Source organism: Ahaetulla prasina, chromosome 12 (assembly GCF_028640845.1).
Source record: "Ahaetulla prasina isolate Xishuangbanna chromosome 12, ASM2864084v1, whole genome shotgun sequence".
Lineage (NCBI taxonomy): Eukaryota > Metazoa > Chordata > Lepidosauria > Squamata > Colubridae > Ahaetulla > Ahaetulla prasina.
The window spans coordinates 2,753,458-2,772,647 of NC_080550.1; the positions used below are offsets into that span (position 1 = coordinate 2,753,458).

General features: G+C 45.4%; 1 protein-coding gene across 6 annotated transcripts; it reads right to left on the bottom strand.

Annotated features, from left to right (window-relative positions):
- Window positions 1-350: 350 nt before the first annotated feature.
- Window positions 351-17,596, bottom strand: MTHFSD (methenyltetrahydrofolate synthetase domain containing). 6 transcript variants are annotated; one of them, XM_058154958.1, is made up of 8 exons: window positions 17,365-17,596; window positions 15,566-15,666; window positions 13,948-14,061; window positions 12,088-12,201; window positions 10,265-10,355; window positions 5,613-5,725; window positions 4,309-4,434; window positions 351-1,709 (listed from the first exon to the last, which is right to left on the bottom strand). In XM_058154958.1, exons 1-8 carry the CDS (start codon window positions 17,384-17,386, stop codon window positions 1,209-1,211), a joined length of 1,182 nt encoding a protein of 393 aa, XP_058010941.1. In that variant the 5' UTR covers window positions 17,387-17,596; the 3' UTR covers window positions 351-1,208. The 6 variants fall into 6 exon arrangements, with proteins under 6 accessions (XP_058010941.1, XP_058010939.1, XP_058010937.1 ...); XM_058154956.1 differs by having other exon boundaries at window positions 15,566-15,669; XM_058154954.1 differs by lacking the exon at window positions 13,948-14,061 and adding an exon at window positions 13,807-13,920 and having other exon boundaries at window positions 15,566-15,669; window positions 17,365-17,592.
- Between the last annotated feature and the right edge of the window lie 1,594 nt (window positions 17,597-19,190).

Below are 19,190 nucleotides of genomic sequence, written 5' to 3' on the forward strand. Positions count from 1 at the left end.
CTGATTTTCCAAATAATTCTGGAGTGAACAAAGATATGGACAACTTGTTTTTGTGGGGTGCTTAGTGTTCTCTGAGCTTGGTTGTTTTCTTGCAGACATTTCATGGCCCAGCTAGGTAATATCATGAGTGCTAGAAAGGAATGGGGTGTGTGGAGAGGAGGAGGAGGAGCAGGAGAAGGCGAAGAAGAAGAAGAAGAAGAAGAAGAAGAAGAAGAAGAAGAAGAAGAAGAAGAAGAAGAAGAAGAAGAAGAAGAAGAGGAGGAGGAGGAGGAGGAGGAGGAGGAGGAGGAGGAGGAGGAGGAGGAGGAGGAGGAGGAGGAGGAGGAGGAGGAGGAGGAGGAGGAGGAGGAGGAGGAGGGGAGGAGGAGAGGAAGAGGAGGAGGAGGGGAGGAGGAGAGGAAGAGGAGGAGGAAGAGGAGGAGGAGGAGGAGGAGGGGGGAGGAGAAGAAGAGGAAGACTGTAGAATAATATGGTATTTAGTTGGTCATGAAATGTTTGCACCAAGCTCAGAGATTATCAAGGACTCCACAGTTCAACCCTGAGCTACAAATATTTATTGGGCAAACAAAGAACTCTTTGCTTGATAAATATCAACTCAGTGGAACTTGCCTTTCTCTAGTCTAGGTTATACAAGAAGGATCCGCAATGGAGAGGGCCACCCCAACAGATGATAGGCATTACTCAGAGTTGTGCTATGCAAAGGAACGAGCACTTGGCCAAAAGGAGAGGCCAGCCAAAGACCAAAGAGGATCTTTCCTTCTGCAATCCAGTAGAGCATATTAACATCTTCAATCTTGATGCAAATCCCAGGTCTAGTGTCTTCTCACCTTCTATGGACCACAGATAACAAGACACCAAATCAGGGTTGCTTTGTGATGTGTGTGTGAAGACATATGCCAATCACAGCTCTTGACATTTTGCTGCATGTCCTTCTCCAGCAAACCTGACCACCTATGAAAGACGTTAATTCAAGTCTATCCAGAAGATTCTGACATTGCATTAATCTGCTCTACAGCTTCACCACACCTCCTCCCCAAAGGGTGTGAAAAACGTCAAAAGCCCAAGGGAATCGCTGTCAGGTAAACAACTGAACCATCCAGATATGTCACATCCTCATCTCCGGTAGGCCACCTCAGCAAAGGGTCAACATCTCAGATGGCTGCCATTTTCCTGTCAAACTGAACTCTCTTTCAGCAGGTCCTTCTCCCTTAACGGGGTCCAGGGGCCATTTTGCCCTGCTGGTTCCTGGCCCATTCAACCCTCAAGAAACGCCCTTGGAGGGATAAGCCTTTCAACGCTGTAATGGCCTCCTCAGCCTTGGATTGGTCTCTGTAGCTGAGGAACGCTTGATGTTGTGCGCCTCTCCAGGAGAGCCTTGCTGGAGTCACGTGGTGCGTTTTGAGGGCCTCCTTTAAGTCACTCACCCTGGTTCCAGAGGAGATGTTGCCCACGTAGACAGTGGCAGGAGCACTGGGGGGGCCTCTTTCATCGGATAAAGCCTCTCCTTCTCGCCGTGGTTGGGCCAAGCTGGTCGTCTCCGCCTGCGACCTGCTGCCTTCTGGAAAGTTCTCCTTGGCTGCTCTCAGTGTCTTCTCAGCAGTTAAAGTATCAGGCTGTTGATCTTTGAGGAGAACATCTTTGCCTTCCAGCTTCTCTCTGCCGTGAAGAATATTGAGGACTGGGATTTTCTTCAGCGTTTCCTGGCTGATCTAAAAGGAAGAGAAATGTAATTAAACAAACTTCAGGGTAACAGTTATACCTACCCACCCGATTCTTCCAGGAGCATCACGAGGGCATCAAAAGATGCTTTAAGATAAGGCCAAGTGGTCTGAGGAACAAGATGCTACCAGGAAGGAGTGTGTGTGTGTGCGTGTGTGTGTGTAGACTCTGAGCTTGACGATCTGCCCTGTTGAAACCCCATTGTCCTTACAACTCTTTGCATAGAAAGAAGCAGCATCTGTCTGTCTATCTCCATGCATCATCATATCTATCTATCTATATATCCATCCATCCATCCCCATCCATCCATCCATCCCGATCTATCTTATCTATCTATCTATCTATCTATCCATCCATCCATCCATCCATCCCCATCCCTCTCTCTCTCATCCATCCATCCCGATCTATCTAGCTTATCCATCTATCTATCTCTCCATCCCCATCCATCCATCCATCCATCCATCCATCCATCCATCCATCCATCCATATCTATTTATCTATCTATCTATCTATCTATCTATCTATCTATCTATCTATCTATCTATCTATCTATCTATCTATCCACCCATCCATATCTATCTATCTATCTATCTATCTATCTATCTATCTATCTATCTATCTATCTATCTATTATCTATCTATCTATCTATGTCTATCCATCCATTCATCCCCATCCATCCCGATCTATCTATCTTATCTATCTATCTATCTATCTATCTATCTATCTATCTATCTATCTATCTATCTATCTATCCATCCATCCCCATCCCTCTGTCTCTCTCATCCATCCATTCCAATCTATCTAGCTTATCCATCTATCTATCTATCCCTCCCCATCCATCCATCGATATCTATGTATCTATCTATCTATCTATGTATCTATCTATCATCCATCCCATCCCATCCATCCATCCATCCATCCATCCATCCATCCATCCATCCATCCATATCTATCTATCTATCTATCTATCTATCTATCTATCTATCTATCTATCTATCTATCTATCTATCTATCTTCTTTCCTTCCCTCCCCCAACCCCCTTTTCTATTTACTCTGGCGACATCTGGATTTCTATTTCTTTTTTTGTCATTTCCCTCATATACTTTCCCATTATTGACATTGTTCATCTATCTATCATCTTTTATTCGTATCTCTGTCTATCATCTCTATTTGCCTGCCTCTCTCTTATCCCCCTTCCCCAATCAAATTTACATACTGTAGCTGTCTATTTCTCCCAAATTTATCTTAATCCTGAAAATCTAACTGGGAATTCTGAACGTGAAGAAAGTAATAGGTTCCTCTTATCTTTTCTTATCTTATCTTTCCTCTTATCCTCGTATCTTTTCTTTTATGTACACTGAGAGCATATGCACCAAGACAAATTCCTTGTGTGTCCAATCACACTTGGCCAATAAAATTCTATTCTATTCTATTCTATTCTATTCTATTCTATTCTATTCTATTCTATTCTATTCTATTCTATTCTCAGCAGCTGTGGGAATAAAACACAGGGGGATAAAAATAAAGAAGGGAAGGTCCTTTTCGGAAAATATAACCATCCCAGGGCTTCTGAAATATATTGAGAGTCCTTCTGATGTCCCATCAGGTAGCATTTGCCATCACAATCAAAGTCCCTGTGTTTTTCTTTTCCTCTCTCCCCCCTCCTGTCTTCTCTGCTAGGGTGGGCTGGGGCTTTCTCTCAGTCCTGGCTGGAGAGGTCACAACGCTGGGATCAAAAAGGACCCTCTGTCCATCAAAGGAACAGATGGGAGCGCCTGGAGGGAAATCTTTTGCCTTCGGGCCCGAATGGCAGCTTTCATCTCCTTTTCTCTGATAAGTGAAGATCGGGGCCAGATAAGCGGCTCGGCTGAAGACCCATCTTGTCTGCTGGGGTGTCAAAATCGGCACCAAGATGAAAGAGTCTCTGGAGCCTCGTCCAGAAGCTGGCAGATTTCTCTTGCCATTAGAGGCCGGGGAGCCCAAAACGGCCAAGAACAAATTCATGGAGACTGAATTCCAACACCAGAAGGATCTCTCTCCCTCCCTCCCTCCCTCTTTCCTCTTCTCTCTCTCTCTCTCTTTCTCCCTTCTCTCTCTCTCTGTCTCCTCTCTTCTCTCTCTCTCTTTCTCTCTTCTCTCTCTCTCCTCTCTTTCTCTCTCTCTCTCTTTCCTCTGTTCTCTCTCTTTCTTTCTGTCTCTCTCTCTCTTTCTCCTGTCTCTTTCTCTTTCTTTCTCTCTCTTTCTCTCTCCTCTGTTCTCTCTTTCTTTCTTTCTCTCTTTCTTTCTTTCTCTCTCCTCTCTCTCTCTTTCTCCTCTCTCCTGTCTCTCTCCTTCTTTCCCTCTCCTCTCTTTCTCTCTCCTCTCTCTCTCTCTCTCTCTCTCTGTGTAACAGGAAGAGATGGAAGGGAGACAGGAATGTCCATGGTTGGGCGCAGTGGCAGCCAAGGCCATCCTTGGTAGAAATAGGAAAGAAGGGCTGAAAGTCAGCTAGACCACATGTGTTTCTCAACCTTGGCAACTTTTGAAGAGGTCTGGACTTCAACTCCCAGAATTCCCACTCCAGCCATGGAGTTGCAGAGGAAACCTACCTTATTCCACATGACTCCCCAAGGTTTTGGCCGCTTGCATTCTGTCTTGATGGTCCTTGTTGGGGTCAGGATGTAATCCACAGTTAGATCGTGGTCATCGAGAAGCTCTTCCGGAATGTCCACTACCTAGTAGAGATGGCGAAGTGTAGGATAATCACACAGGGGGTCCTTTAGTACCTTCAAAGGACATTTTTCACTTCATCAAATCATTTCCCTCATCCCAGTTCTACAATCTGGGGGTGTCTCCAGAAATATGAACTTCAGTTCTGGAGTGTCCCAACCAGCCAGGCCATTTCCAAAACTCTGGAAGTCGATTTTCATGGGCCAACCTGAGAAGGCGTCCAAGGTCCAAGAAGGCTGATTTGACGTCCTAAGGACCAGCAACAGAACCTTGACTTTGGCCCAGGAATTTGGCAGGTAGATGAAGCTGCCTGAGAGACAGATGTCTCTACCTTGGTCAGGATGATGTATCTTAATGAAGACAACGTTTTCTAGCATTGCAAGCAAAGAACGTGGGACCTTCTCAAACAAATCGTGTTGGAGGTTCTACTCAAATGAGCACCAGTCCTTTACTAGAGCTAGTGCAGCTGATAACAGTACTGGAATCGTGACCTCAAATTAATCTTTAGATGACATAAAATTAGTGTGTTGGTGGTATTCTGGAAGCCATTGAGAAGAGGTCTATCTCTGTCACTGATTAAAGTGAGCTGGATCACCATGTCTTTTCATGAGAAATGTTTATCTTAGATCAGGGTATCAGGGTTCCAAGTAATACACCCAGGGGTGAAATGTAAAATTTGTTACTACCGGTTCTGTGGGCGTGGCTTGGTGGGTGGGTGGGTGTAATGTGACTGGGTGGACGTGGCCAACTTTTTTTTAACTTTTAAAAGCATTTTTTCTACAACCTCTTCGGCTGAAGAAGTTGTAAAAAATGCTTTTAAAAGCCTCTGACGATCCCAGCTGAGCCACGTGATCGTCAGAGTCTTTTTTTTTTACTTTTAAAAGCATTTTTGCGGCCAAAAAAAAATGCTTTTAAAAGTAAAAAACGAAAACGAAAAACCCTCTGATGATTGTGCGGCTTAGCTGGGCATGGGGGAGGGCAGGGATTTTTGCTACCAGTTCTCTGAACCACCCACTGTCAGCGCTACCGGATTGGGCAATCCGGTCCAAACCGGGACCATTTCAGCCCTGCCAGAATTCAACAGTTGAAACCCGTACATCAGAGTTTCTAAAGCAGGGAGACTATGCCTGAAATCTCTTTCCCTCCTCCCAAAGGTTTTTAGCTCCCTTGCTGTAACCATTACCTGACAATCATGGACTGCTGTGATGACCGCTGTCCTGGGCCCTACTGCTCCCATAGAAACCATCATGGCGTATTCCATGTCTGCGAAGCCTTCTCCTTTCCCAATCCGCCAGCCTATAGTAAGAAACAGGTAAAGGTAAAGGTTCCCTTCACACATGCGTGCTAGTCGTTCCTGACTCTAGGGGGCGGTGCTCATCTCCGTTTCAAAGCCGAAGAGCCAGTGCTGTCCAGAGACGTCTCTGTGGTCATATGAACCAGAGATAAACGCAAAAGGCGCACAGAACACTGTTACACAGAACGCTGTTACACAGAACGCTGTTACCTTCCCAACATTCAGGGGGGGTCCGCGGACCTCATGGGCATTACGGAGACCTGGTTGGGTCCAGAGGGGGGGGTTCCCCTTGTTGAGCTGTGCCCTCCAGGTTTCCGAGCATTTCATCAGCCGAGGGCCCAAGGTAGGGGTGGGGGGGTGGCGGTTGTTATTAAGGAAGATCTAGAGCCGAGGGAGGCCACTGTTCCTCAGATTGCCAGCTGTGAATCCCTCTATGTGCGGTGGGGCCATAGGAATCAGTTGGGCTTGTTGATCGCGTACCTGGCTCCTTGCTGCGTGACCACAGCCCTGCCTGAGCTGTTGGAGGTACTTGCCGCTGTGGCGGTTGAGACCCCCAGACTTATAGTCATGGGGGATTTCAACCTTCCATCAGCTGGCTTGTTATCGACGGCAGCTCGGGAGTTCCAGGCTTCCATGACGGCCTTGGACTTGATTCAAGTAAATGATGGCCCTACGCACATGGGGGGAGGCACGCTGGATCTGATTTATATCTCTGAACAGTGGTTAAATGATCTGGAATTAGATGATTTAGTAACAGAACCAATGTCATGGTCCGATCATTTTCTCCTTCGCCTAGACTTCCGAACCGCCACTCACCATCGCAGGGAGACGGAACCTATACGTTGGTTCCGTCCCAGGCGCCTGATGGACCCCGAGAGGTTCCTGACGGAGCTTGGGCCATTCCCTGAGGATCTGGCCCACGGCACGACTGAGGAACTAGTTGTGGCCTGGGAACAGGCCGCGGCTGGGGCCTTGGACCGTGTCGCGCCTTTGCGGCCTCTGACCCGGCGCAGATCTCGTCCGGCCCCTTGGTTCTCCGAGGGCTGAGGAGATGAAAGCGCCGGAGAAGACGCCTAGAGAGCACCTGGAGGTCCAGTCGTTCGAAGCTGATCGGACACTAGTTAGGTCCTATTCTAGGACCTACCTAGTGGCAATGAGGAGGCGGCGTTCTTCGCCTCCACCCTCATTGCGTCGGCAGATAACCGCCCGGCTGCCCTGTTTCGGGTAGCCCGCTCCCTCCTTCATCAGGAGGTGCGGGATGACCCTTTGCAGGGGCGAGCCGAGGAGTTTAGTGGTTATCTATACGATAAAATCGCTCAGCTCCGGGATGGTCTGGACGAAATTGGGATGATCCAAGCGAGGGAGAGGAGGCACGTCTTGTTGAGTCTGTTTGGGATGAGTTTGACCCTGTGGCTCCGAGGGGCGTGGACAGGTTGTTGGGGAGGCTTCATGCCACGACATGTTTACTGGACCTGTGTCCTTCCTGGCTGGTACTGGCCACTCAGGAGGTGACATGAGACTGGCTCCAGAGGATTATCAATGCTTCTTTGTTGGAAGGGGTTTTCCCTGCCGCCTTGAAAGAGGCGGTGGTGAGACCCCTCCTCAAGAAGCCCTCCCTGGACCCAGCTATTTTGGGTAACTATCGTCCAGTCTCCAACCTTCGCTTCGTTGCGAAGGTTGTAGAGAGTGCTGTGGCGCGACAGCTACCCCAATACCTGGATGAAGCCGTCTATCTAGACCCGTTCCAGTCTGGCTTTCGACCCGGATACAGCACGGAGACAGCTTTGGTCGCATTGGTGGATGATCTCTGGTGGGCCAGGGACAGGGGTTATTCCTCTGCCCTGGTCCTATTAGACCTCTCAGCGGCTTTTGATACCATCGACCATGGTATCTTGCTGCGCCGGTTGGGGGGATTGGGAGTGGGAGGCACCGTGTATCGGTGGTTCTCCTCCTATCTCTCCGACCGGTCGCAGACAGTGTTGACAGGGGGGCAGAGGTCGACCGCGAGGTGCCTCACTTGTGGGGTGCCGCAGGGGTCGATTCTCTCGCCCCTTCTGTTCAACATCTATATGAAGCCGTTGGGTGAGATCATCAGTGGCTTGGGGTGAGATACCAGCTGTACGCTGATGACACCCAGCTGTACTTCTCACCCGGGCCCCCCCAATGAAGTTGTTGAAGTGCTGCCCCGGTGTTTGGAAGCCGTACGGGTCTGGATGGGGAGAAACAGGCTCAAGCTTAATCCCTCCAAGACGGAGTGGCTGTGGATGCCGGCATCCCGATTCAGTCAGCTGCAGCCGCGGCTGTCTGTTGAGGCGAGTTATTGGCCCCAAAGGATAGGGTGCGCAACTTAGGTGTCCTCCTGGATGAATGGCTGTCGCTTGAAGATCATTTGACGGCCGCTCCAGGAGGGCCTTCCACCAGGTTCGCCTGGTTCGCAGTTGCGCCTTCCTTGATCGGGATGCCTTGTGCACAGTCACTCATCGCTCGTTACCTCTCGCTTGGATTATTGTAATGCTCTCTACATGGGGCTCCCTTGAGGTGCACTCGGAGGCTTCAGTTAGTCAGAATGCAGCTGCGCGGGTGATAGAGGGAGCTACGCGTAGCTCCCACATAACACCGCTCCTGCGCAGACTGCACTGGCTACCTGTGGCCTTTCGAGTGCACTTTAAGGTTTTGGTTACGACCTTTAAAGCGCTCCATGGCTTAGGGCCTGGGTACTTACGGGACCGCCTGCTGTTACCGCATGCCTCCCACCGACCCGTACGCTCTCACAGAGAGGGACTTCTCAGGGTGCCGTCCGCCAAGCAATGTCGGCTGGCGGCCCCCAGGGGAAGGTCCTTCTCTGTGGGGGCTTCCACACTCTGGAACGAGCTTCCCCCGGGTTTACACCAAATACCTGACCTTCGGACCTTCCGTCGCGAACTGAAGACACATCTTTTCATTCGCGCGGGGCTGGCTTAAATTTTATCGATTTTAAATTTTTTATTAATAATTTTAAATGGGGTTTTAGTTTATTATATATTTTAAACTTTTTAGGCTAATTATAAAATAAGTTTTTTAATTTGCATTTTAAATTGTACATTGTATTGCCTGTTTTATTTTTGCCTGTACACCGCCCTGAGTCCTTCGGGAGAAGGGCGGTATAAAAATCAAAATAATAAATAAATAAATAAATAAATAAATAAATAAATAAATAAATAAATAACAAAGGTGGTCCCTATTTTTCTACTTGCATTTTTTACGTACTTTCGAACTGCTAGGTTGGCAGAAGCCGGGACAAGGAACGGGAGCTCACCCCGTTATGCGGCACCAGGGATTCGAACTGCTGAACTGCCGATCTTTCAATCGACAAGCTCAGCAGTCTTAGCCACTGAACCACCACGTCCCCCTAAGAAAAGAGAGCACCTGTCAAAAACAGGAATTCAGAGACCGATTTACAGCTGGGGCCAAAGGAAGAAGCATTCCTTTCTCTTTTCCTTGGTTTGAAGTCCACCCAATATGCAAATATCTCATCAAATCCCCTCTGAAATTTGTCCTCCAGGGATCTTCTGGAGCCCATCAGTTTGCTGGGAGAGGCCAAAGGAGTCTCAAATGTTAGCAAGGACTAAGATGAAGAGACGTGCCCGGCGGCAAAAAAATTGTTGGGCAAATATAAATTTGACACATCTATTTATCTATTTATTTGCACAGGACTGGGCTAGAATTTTAATTTTAAATTTGGTTTTTAACGGGGTTTTATTATTTTAATTATAATTTTAAATTCGGCCGTATTTAATAAGTTTTTTAATTAGTGTTTTATCTTGTATTTATATTTGTGTTTTTTAATAGGCTGTAAACCGCCCTGAGTCCCTCGGGAGATAGGGCGATATAAAAATGTGATGAAAGAAAGAAAGAAAGAAAGAAATGGCTAGAAAAAAAATAGACCAACCAACTGAAAGAAAGCTGGGAACATTTCTATTAGGAATATTCACGAGAACATACACCAAAGAAATAAAATATTTGATTTTAAACATCATAGCAGCTCCATGAATAACATTTGCACAAAACTGGAAACAGGAAAGGACACCGACAGATGAAGAAGTGTCAGAAAATTTTTTAAAATGTGCCGAGATGGACAAATTAACAAAAGAAATTAAAGAAAAAGAAGAGACAGATTATTACCTAATTTGGAACCAATGGTATGAATGGCTTGAGACTAGGAACGATATATACAGGGGAGAATTTAAAAATGTAAAATATGTATATAACAAAAATATAGCAATGTATAAAAGTAAGGCTATTAGTGTTAGAAAATACAATGTAACCAAAGAAAAAGGGACCACGAAGAAAATAAAAGAGTAAGAGAGATATGGGGGGGAAAGTATAAAACGGAAAGAAGATCGCTCAGAAACATTGGTTAAAAAGAGGATATATTTCTACGTTGTATGTTATGTGGTTGTCATTGTGTCATAATAAAATAATAAAAATTTTAAAAGACGAAGAGACAAAAGCTGTGTAATAATGAGAAGTTCCTGATGTTCCCAGGTTGGACAGCCACTAACCTTTCTCAGAGACAGCCACAGATCCTACCACAATCAGATCCACGTGGACTTTTGCGTCTAGCCCTATGGGGACACTATAATCTCTAACACCCTAAAAAGAAAAGAGAGAGAACAAAGAAGAGACACGATAACCAGGAGGAAGAATATTCTTCTGAAATTTCCCCTTGCTGCCTCTACATCAGGGGCGCCCAACCTTAGCAACATTAAGACTTGTGGACGTCCAACTCCCAGAATCCCCCAGACAGCAGGGCTGGCTGGGGAATTCTGGGAGTAGAAGTCCACAGGTCTTAACGTTGCTAAGGTTGGGCGCCCCTGCTACTCATGGACGCTAACAACTCATGCATTCAAGTAAATAGGAATCTCACATCACATCTCACATCTGGATCTCACATCACTTGATACTATCTGTTAGCAACTAAGATGCTCTAATTTTCTAGGTTGATTTTTTTGGCTACGATAGATTAGGCAGAACATAGGTCTAGGTTGCCATTTCCACACCAGCCTTCTACTATAGGATATCAGTAGTTATCTAACCAGTGGTGAAATGTAAAATTTGTTACTACCAGTTCTGTGGGTGTGGCTTGGGGGGGTGGTAATGTGACTGGGTGGATGTGGCCGACTTTTTTTTTTTAACTTTTTAAAGCATTTTTTCTACAACCTCTTCGGCCGAAGAGGCTGTAAAAAAATGCTTTTAAAAGCCTCTGACAATCCCAGCTGAGTTGCCTGATCATCAGAGGCTTTTGTTTTAAAAGCATTTTTTTTCCTTTAAAAGAAAAAAAAAGCCTCTGACGATCAGGCAACTCAGCTGGGATTGCCGGAGCTTTTTAAAAGCATTTTATTTACAACCTGTTCGGCCGAAGAGGTTGTAGAAAAAATGCTTTTAAAAGCCTCTGACGATCCCAGCTGAGCAGCGCGATCATCAGAGGCTTTTTTTTTTACTTTTAAAAGCATTTTTTTGGCCGAAGAAAAAATGTTTTTAAAAGTTAAAAAAACAACCACCTCTGATGATCGCGCGGCTCAGCTGGGCATGTGGTGGTAGTGGGGGCAAGGATTTTTGCTACCGTTTCTCTGAACCACCTGCCGCCATCGCTACCGGATCAGGCGATCCGGTCTGAACCGGGAGCATTTCACCCCTGTATCTAACCCTAAGCAAATATAGATCGGCCTTTTCCAGAAGATGCTGTGATGTCCTCCCATCAGTTTTACTAGCGGGAAGATTTCACACTGAAATCTGAATTTCCAGAGATTTTTCCCTTCTGTATCCAGGGAAGTAGAAACTCTCCTTCATATCCTCCTACATTGTCCTTCAACTATGCTCCGAGACATGGTCTGATCTCCTCAAACATTTCAAAATTTGAGGGTCATACTCATAAATGTCACCATCATTATGTTTTAAGAGATGCCAACCCCATACTCAATGTCCGGTGCCCAAATACCTTCGCCAAACTATACAACTGGGCAAAACTTTTAATTAGATATGTCGTTTTATTGTCCTATTCCCCCCCCCCCTTTTCTAAGAGTGCATTCAGTCAAACGATCTTTTTTTTATTCTAAAGGCTGGTCAAAGACTTTGTAATAAATATGCTTGATTTGTCATTTCGACACAAGAGGGCACCAGAATGCCACGTTGAAATAGACCTTCTAAATCAGGGGTCTCCAACCTTGGCAACTTTGAGACTTGTGGACTTCAACTCCCAGAATCCCTCAGCCAGCAAAGCTGGCTGAGGAATTCTGGGAGCTGAAGTCCACAAGTCTCAAAGTTGCCAAGGTTGGAGACCCCTGTTCTAAATCAGCCCCACACTATGCAATCCCGCCTCACTTACTTGGGAGGTAGCACATTTTCTCAGTGTCTCCTTAGTGGCTCCCGGAGGAGGCACAATTCTGTTGAACAGCCCAGTGCGCAAACGTGGTGTAGGCACCAAGAGGGTTTTCCTGGCCTGCAAGAAAAGGAAATAAACCAATGGACCAGCCTTCCAATTATAACTCTGCGGTGCCCTCTGAACTTGATTGTTTTCTGGCTTTCTTACAGATGATGTTTCATTATCCGACTAGATAACATCTTTGGTCCTAATGATGTTCCCTAGTTAGGTAGAATAGAATAGAATAGAATTTTAGAATAGAATTTTTTTTTTTTATTGGCCAAGTGTGATTGGACACACAAGGAATTTGTCTTGGTGCATATGCTCTCAGTGTACATAAAAGAAAAGATACGTTCATCAAGGTACGACATTTACAACACAATTGATGATCAATATATCAATATAAATCATAAAGATTGCCAGCAACAAGTTATAGTCATACAGTCATAAGTGGAAAGAGATTGGCAATGGGAACTATGAAACGATTAATAGTAGTGCAGATTCAGTAAATAGTCTGACAGTGTTGAGGGAATTATTTGTTTAGCAGAGTGATGGCCTTCGGGAAAAAACTGTTCTTGTGTCTAGTTGTTCTGGTGTGCAGTGCTAATGAAAGACCTGCAAGAAAGCAACCAAGCTCAGAGAGCACTAACCCCCACACCCCTCCATTCCTCACACTCTACTCCCTTCTTGCACTGATGATGTTCCCTAGTTGGGTCATGAAACGTTTGCAAGAAAAGGTCAGAGAATATCAAGAGAATATCAAGGACCCCTCCTCCTCCTCCTCCTCCTCCTCCTCCTCCTCCTCCTCCATCTCCATCATTCCTCATACCCTACTCCCTTCTTGCACTGATGATGTTCCTTAGTTGGGTCATGAAACGTCTGCAAGAAAGCCACCAGGTTCGGAGAGCACTAAGGACTCCACAGTCTGTCCTTCCTCCCCCTCCTCCCCCTCCTCCTTTCTCCCTTCTCCTCTCCACAAACCTTAATCCCTTCAAGCACTGATGATGTTCCCTAGTTGGGTCATGAAACATCTTCAGGAAAACCACCACGTTCAAGGAGGATCAAGGACCCCACAATCCTCCTCCTCTTCTATTCCTCACACCCTACTCCTTTCTTGTACTGATGATGTTCCCTAGTTGGTTCATGAAACGTCTGCAAGAAAACCACCAAGCAAGGAGAACCTCCAGGACTCTGCAGTTCAACCCTGACTAACTCTTCCCCACGTAAGACTAAAACAAAAAACAAAACAAAAAACCCAGGAAAATGATAAAACAAGTCAAAAGGAAGCATTTCCTCACACCATTCATAACGGACTTATGGAAGACATTAAATGAGATGGCGAGGACAATTTTGAAGACCACAAGAACGGAACAAGCGAAAGTCAAGGAAAAGGGGAATATTCATTGGAAGCAGCCGTTGCAATGCCTAAGCAGACCAGATATTTGGAACGATTGGAGCTTCATAAGGGAGGGACGGCTCAGAAGAAACAACGAAGAAGATGAAGTCAAGAAGAAAACACCGAGATGTCACATGGAAGAAATGACTGATGTATTAAATGTTAGTTTGGGTATAAAATAAAAAACTTTATTCAACAACAACAAAAAACGAAGGCATGGCTTTTAGGGACCTTTGAGACAAGACTATTTCTGGCCTGATTTCATTGAGCAATGAAAACTTGTTTACCTGGAGCACGGACAGACGGATCCCCTCCAAAGGTTTGTCTGGATCCACCTTCACCTCCCTGGCTCGATCAAACCCCTCCCAGCTTTTGAGGGACACACCCGTTTGGAAAGATCCCTGCAAGGGAAAACATAACCTACTCACTTCCAGGGTTAAAAAACGGATGTCCTTCTGGGGAGAGTCAGGGTTGGCTTTGACTGTCCTGGCACTCCGGAATTCCCCCAAAGTTGAAATTCGCACGGAGGCGACAGAAGCTCCCTGTCGGGTAAGACAGCTCACATCAATGAGGGATCCATATATTGTATTCTTCTTAGTTATCCATCTAGGTGACTGTTTCACAACCCTGAGATCTTGAACAGGTCTGGACTTCAACTCCCAGAATCCCCCAGCCAGAAAAACAACAACAACTGGGTCACAGAGCCATGGTGGCGCAGTGGTTAGAATGCAGTACTACTGCAGGCCAATGCACTGCTCACTCCAGCAATTCGATCCTGACCGGCTCAAGGTTGATTCAGCCTTCCAGCCTTCCGAGGTGGGTAAAATGCGGACCCAGATTGTTGGGGGCAAGAGGCTGACTCTGTAAACCGCTTAGAGAGGGCTGTAAAGCACTGTGAAGCAGTATATAAATCTAAGAATAGAATAGAATAGAATAGAATTTTATTGGCCAAGTGTGATTGGACACACAAGGAATTTGTCTTGGTGCATATGCTCTCAGTGTACATAAAAGAAAAGATACCTTCATCAAGGTACAACATTTACAACACAATTGATGGTCAATATATCAATATAAATCATAAGGATTGCCAGCAACAAGTTATAGTCATACAGTCATAAGTGGAAAGAGATGGGTGATGGGAACTATGAGAAGATTAATAGTAGTGCAGATTCAGTAAATAGTCTGACAGTGTTGAGGGAATTATTTGTTTAGCAGAGTGATGGCCTTTGGGAAAAAACTGTTCTTGTGTCTAGTTGTTCTGGTGTGCAGTGCTCTATAGCGTCGTTTTGAGGGTAGGAGTTGAAACAGTTTATGTCCAGGATGCGAGGGATCTGCAAATATTTTCACGGCCCTCTAAGTGCTATTGCTTTTCCTTTTCTCCTTCCTTCCTTCCTTCCTTCCTTCCTTCCTTCCTTCCTTCCTTCCTTCCTTCCTTCCTTCCTTCCTTCCTTCCTCCCTCCCTCCCTCCCTCTCTCTCTCCCTCCCTCCTTCCCTTCCATGGTGCACAGTGGTTAGAATTCAGTATTGCAGGCAAACTCTGCCCACTGCCAGGTGTTTAATCCAGACTGGCTTCCATCCTTCTGAGGTCAATAAAATGAGGACCCAGATTGTTGAGGGCAAGAGGCTGACTCTGTAAACCGCTTAGAGAGGGCTGTATAGCACTGTGAAGCGGTATATAAGTCTAAGTGCTATTGCCCTCCCTCCCTTCCTCCCTCCCTTCCTTCCTTCCTTCCTTCCTTCCTTCCTTCCTTCCTTCCTTCCTTCCTTCCTTCCTTCCTTCCTTCTTTGTACAATGGTTAGAATGCAGTATTGCAGGCTCTGCCCATAGCCAGCAGTTCTATCCTGACCGGCTGAAGGTTGACTCAGCCTTCCATCCTTCTGAGGTGGGTAAAATGAAGACCCAGATTGCTGGGGGGGGGGGGGACAATACAGCTGATTCTGTAAACTGCTTCGAGAGGGCTATCAAGGAAACAGGGTATTATTTAATGACTCCTTAAATGTTCTTGTGGATGCAGAGGTGGGGGGAAGGGGAGAGGAGAGAAATACCTTGAAATTGGGAATCCGATGGTGGACCGGTCTTGGAAAATCAGCCAGGTTATTGGCTTCCATATAATCCCAGATTTTGTTTCGGATGTCCCATTTGGAAACTCCTCATGAGGGAAAGAAGAAGAAAAGAGACCAAAATTACCCCAATGTTTTTCCAACCCTGTTGGGGTTCACTTTAAATTGCACGTTTGGTTGCATCGTTATCGTTTTGCTCCTAGCACAGTTTAAAAATGAATTTTTAAATTATTATTTTTTTCTCTCAGGAATGGCAAGCATTTTCTTCTGTGACGGGGGATGATGGGACCTATAATCCAACTCTCTTAGGAAGGCACCAGTTGAGTAAAGGATGAAGGATGAGGCGATTAACGAATGCTGTGTTTCTCAACCTTGGCCACTTGAAAATGTGCAGACTTCAACTCCCAGAATTCCACAGGTCGAGTCTTCTTCTGTCCCCCTGCTGGCTGGGGAATTCTGAGAGTTGAAGTCCAGTGGCCAAGGTTGGGAAACACTGAAGATGAGTATTTGAGGGGCTGCCAGAAAGAAGAGAGGGGTCAACTTGTTTCCCGAAGCACCAGAGAACAGGGCAAGAAACAATGGATGGAAACTAATCAAGGAGAGAAGCAACCCGGAATTGAGGAGAAACTTCCTGACAGTGAGAACAATTAACCAGTGGAACAGCTTCAATGGTGAAATCCAATTTTTTAATAGAATAGAATAGAATAGAATAGAATAGAATAGAATAGAATAGAATAGAATAGAATAGAATAGAATAGAATTTTTTATTGGCCAAGTGGGATTGGACACACAAGGAATTTGTCTTGGTGCATATGCTCTCAGTGTACATAAAAGAAAAGATACGTTCATCAAGAATCATAAGGTACAACACTTAATGATAGTCATAGGGTACAAATAAGCAATCGGGAAACAATCAAAATCAATATAAATCATAAGGATACAAGCAACAAAGTTACAGTCACACAGTCATAAGTGGAAGGAGATGGGTGGTGGGAACGATGAGAAGATTAATAGTAGTGCAGACTTAGTGAATAGTTTGACAGTGTTGTGGGAATTAGTTGTTTAGCAGAGTGATGGCGTTCGGGGGAAAAAACTGTTCTTGTGTCTAGTTGTTCTGGTGTGCAGTGTTCTGTAGCGTCGTTTTGAGGGTAGGAGTTGAAACAGTTACTACTGGTTCTGTGGGTGTGGCTTGATGGGCATGGCAGGGGAAGGATACTGCAAAATCTCCATTCCCACCCCACACTGGGGCCAGCCAGAGGTGGTATTTGCCAGCTCTCTGAACTGCTCAAAATTTCCGCTGCCGGTTCTCCTGAACCTGTCAGAACCTGCTGGATTTCAGCCCTGAATTGCTTGCCTCCAGAATAGAATAGAATAGAATAGAATTTTTATTGGCCAAGTGTGATTGGACACACAAGGAATTTGTCTTGGTGCATATGCTCTCAGTGTACATAAAAGAAAAGATACGTTCATCAAGAAGTTGTAGGTGCTCCATCACTGAAGTCCAGAAGTCTTAAAAGAGCCAAGGTTGGAGACCCCTGGACTAGAAGACCTCCCAGGTCCCTTCCAGCTCTATTCTGAATCTGAATTGAGGGAAGCCACCTCACTCAGGCAACCATTAGCGAAGTTCATCGAGAGGGGCTGCGTAGTTCCAATGCAGAAGCAGGCTAGTTGGTGAGAATGCACCCAAATCCGGGCAGAGACGAGGGTCAGTCAGTCCCCAAAGCCAAAGACCGGTTCCTGTCCCTTGCCCCCCCTTCCCTTCCTCTGAAACCCCTTCCTCTTACCAGAGCTTCCCATCCGCTCCATGCTCCTTGTCTGCTGCAACCGCCAGAGCGAGAGCAAAGATTCGGAAATCAGTTACTTTGTAACCGAGCGCTTCTTCTTCCATCAGTTACATTGTAGCGCCGCCTCTGAACTCCGTCGGCCACGTGTTTGCTCTGGCTACGGCAGCCGAAGGGGGATAAAGCATCGAGCGTCTCCTGCCGTTCAGTAGCCTCCCAGGACGGCTGGGCAGGATTAAAAGGGGCGCCTCTCTGTATCATTTCCTCCTGCGAACCGCTAGATTTTCGGGAAAGGAGAAGTTTTAATCCTTCCTTCCTTCCTTCCTTCCTTCCTTCCTTCCTTCCTTCCTTCCCCTCATTCCTTCTCCTTATTTCATTTAAACCTTCCTTCCTTCCTTCCTTCCCTCCCTCCCTCCCTCTTTCCTTCCTATTTCAACTTATTTACTTCCCCTCATTCCTTCTCCTTATTTCATTTAAACCTTCCTTCCTTCCTTCCTTCCTTCCTTCCTTCCTTCCTATTTCAACTTACTTCCCCTCATTCCTTCTCCTTCCTTCCTTCCTATTTCAACTTACTTACTTTACTGTTAACTGTTAATCATTAATTAACCCAGAGTTTCTCAATTGTGACAACTTGAAGAGGTGTGGACTTCAACTCCCAGAATTCCCCAGCCAGCTGTGCTGTTAACCTAACAGACGACCCTCACTCTGTCAAGGACCTTGGAGTGCTCATTTCTAAAGACGTAAGTGTCGGAGTTCACTGTAAACAGCATTGCTAAAAAAGCATTAAGAGTTGTTAATCTAATCTTGCGTAGCTTCTTCTCCGGTAGTATTGAACTGCAAACTAGGGCATACAAAACTTTTGCCAGACCAATTCTTGAATACAGCTCATCTGTCTGGAACCCGCACTGCATATCAGACATTAATACAATCAAATGAGTCCAGAGATATTTCACAAGAAGAGTCCTCCACTCCTCCGCTCGCAGCAGAATACTTTACGCCACCAGACTCGAAATTTTGGGCTTAGACGACTTAGAACTAATTTGCTACAATGTCCTACCAGCCAATGACTACTTCAGCTTCAACCAAAACAATACAAGAGCACACAATAAATACAAACTCATGGTAAACCGATGCAAACTAGACTGCAGAAAATACGACTTCAGTAACAGAGTGGTCAACGCCTGGAATTAATTAATTAATTAAGGGGCATGCATAAGAGCACAAAAGTGCCTACCGTTCCTGTCCTATTCTTCTCTTCATTGTATAAAATTAATATAGCTGATGCATATTTTTTACTTATATATATGTATATTTTTCTTCAAGATATGTTGTTTTATCTTTAACAATTGCTTGTGTATATTGTTGTGACAAAAAGAAATAATAATAAAAAAAGAATGCACTACCTGACTCTGTGGTTTCTTCCCCAAACCCCAAAAACTTTAACCTTAGACTGTCTACTGTTGACCTCACCCCATTCCTAAGAGGTCTGTAACGGGCGTGCATAAGTGCACCAACGTACCTACCGTCCCTGTCCTAATGTTTTTTTTTATTCGTATCCTTTACATGTATTTATAATTATGTTTACACTTGTATCTGTCATAAAACGCACGCCTGACAAATAAATAAATAAATAAATAATAGGGCCTCTGGTGGCTCAACGGACTAAGTCTGTCTGTTATTAACACAGCTGCTTGCAATTACTGCAAGTTCAAGCCCCACCAGGCCCAAGGTTGACTCAGCCTTCCATCCTTTATAAGGTAGGTAAAGAGGACCCAGATTGTTGGGGGCAATTAAGTTGACTTTGTATATAATATACAAATGGATGAAGA

Excerpts from the sequence above, each read along its gene's own strand:
- MTHFSD (XM_058154956.1), bottom strand. The coding sequence starts at position 17,386 with ATGGAGCGGATGGGAAGCTCTG. Across the intron at positions 14,062-15,565 it reads ATCGGATTCCCAATTTCAAG|GGAGCTTCTGTCGCCTCCGT; the intron begins GTATTTCTCTCC and ends CTTACCCGACAG. Across the intron at positions 1,710-4,308 it reads GGGGAGTCATGTGGAATAAG|ATCAGCCAGGAAACGCTGAA; the intron begins GTAGGTTTCCTC and ends TCTTCCTTTTAG.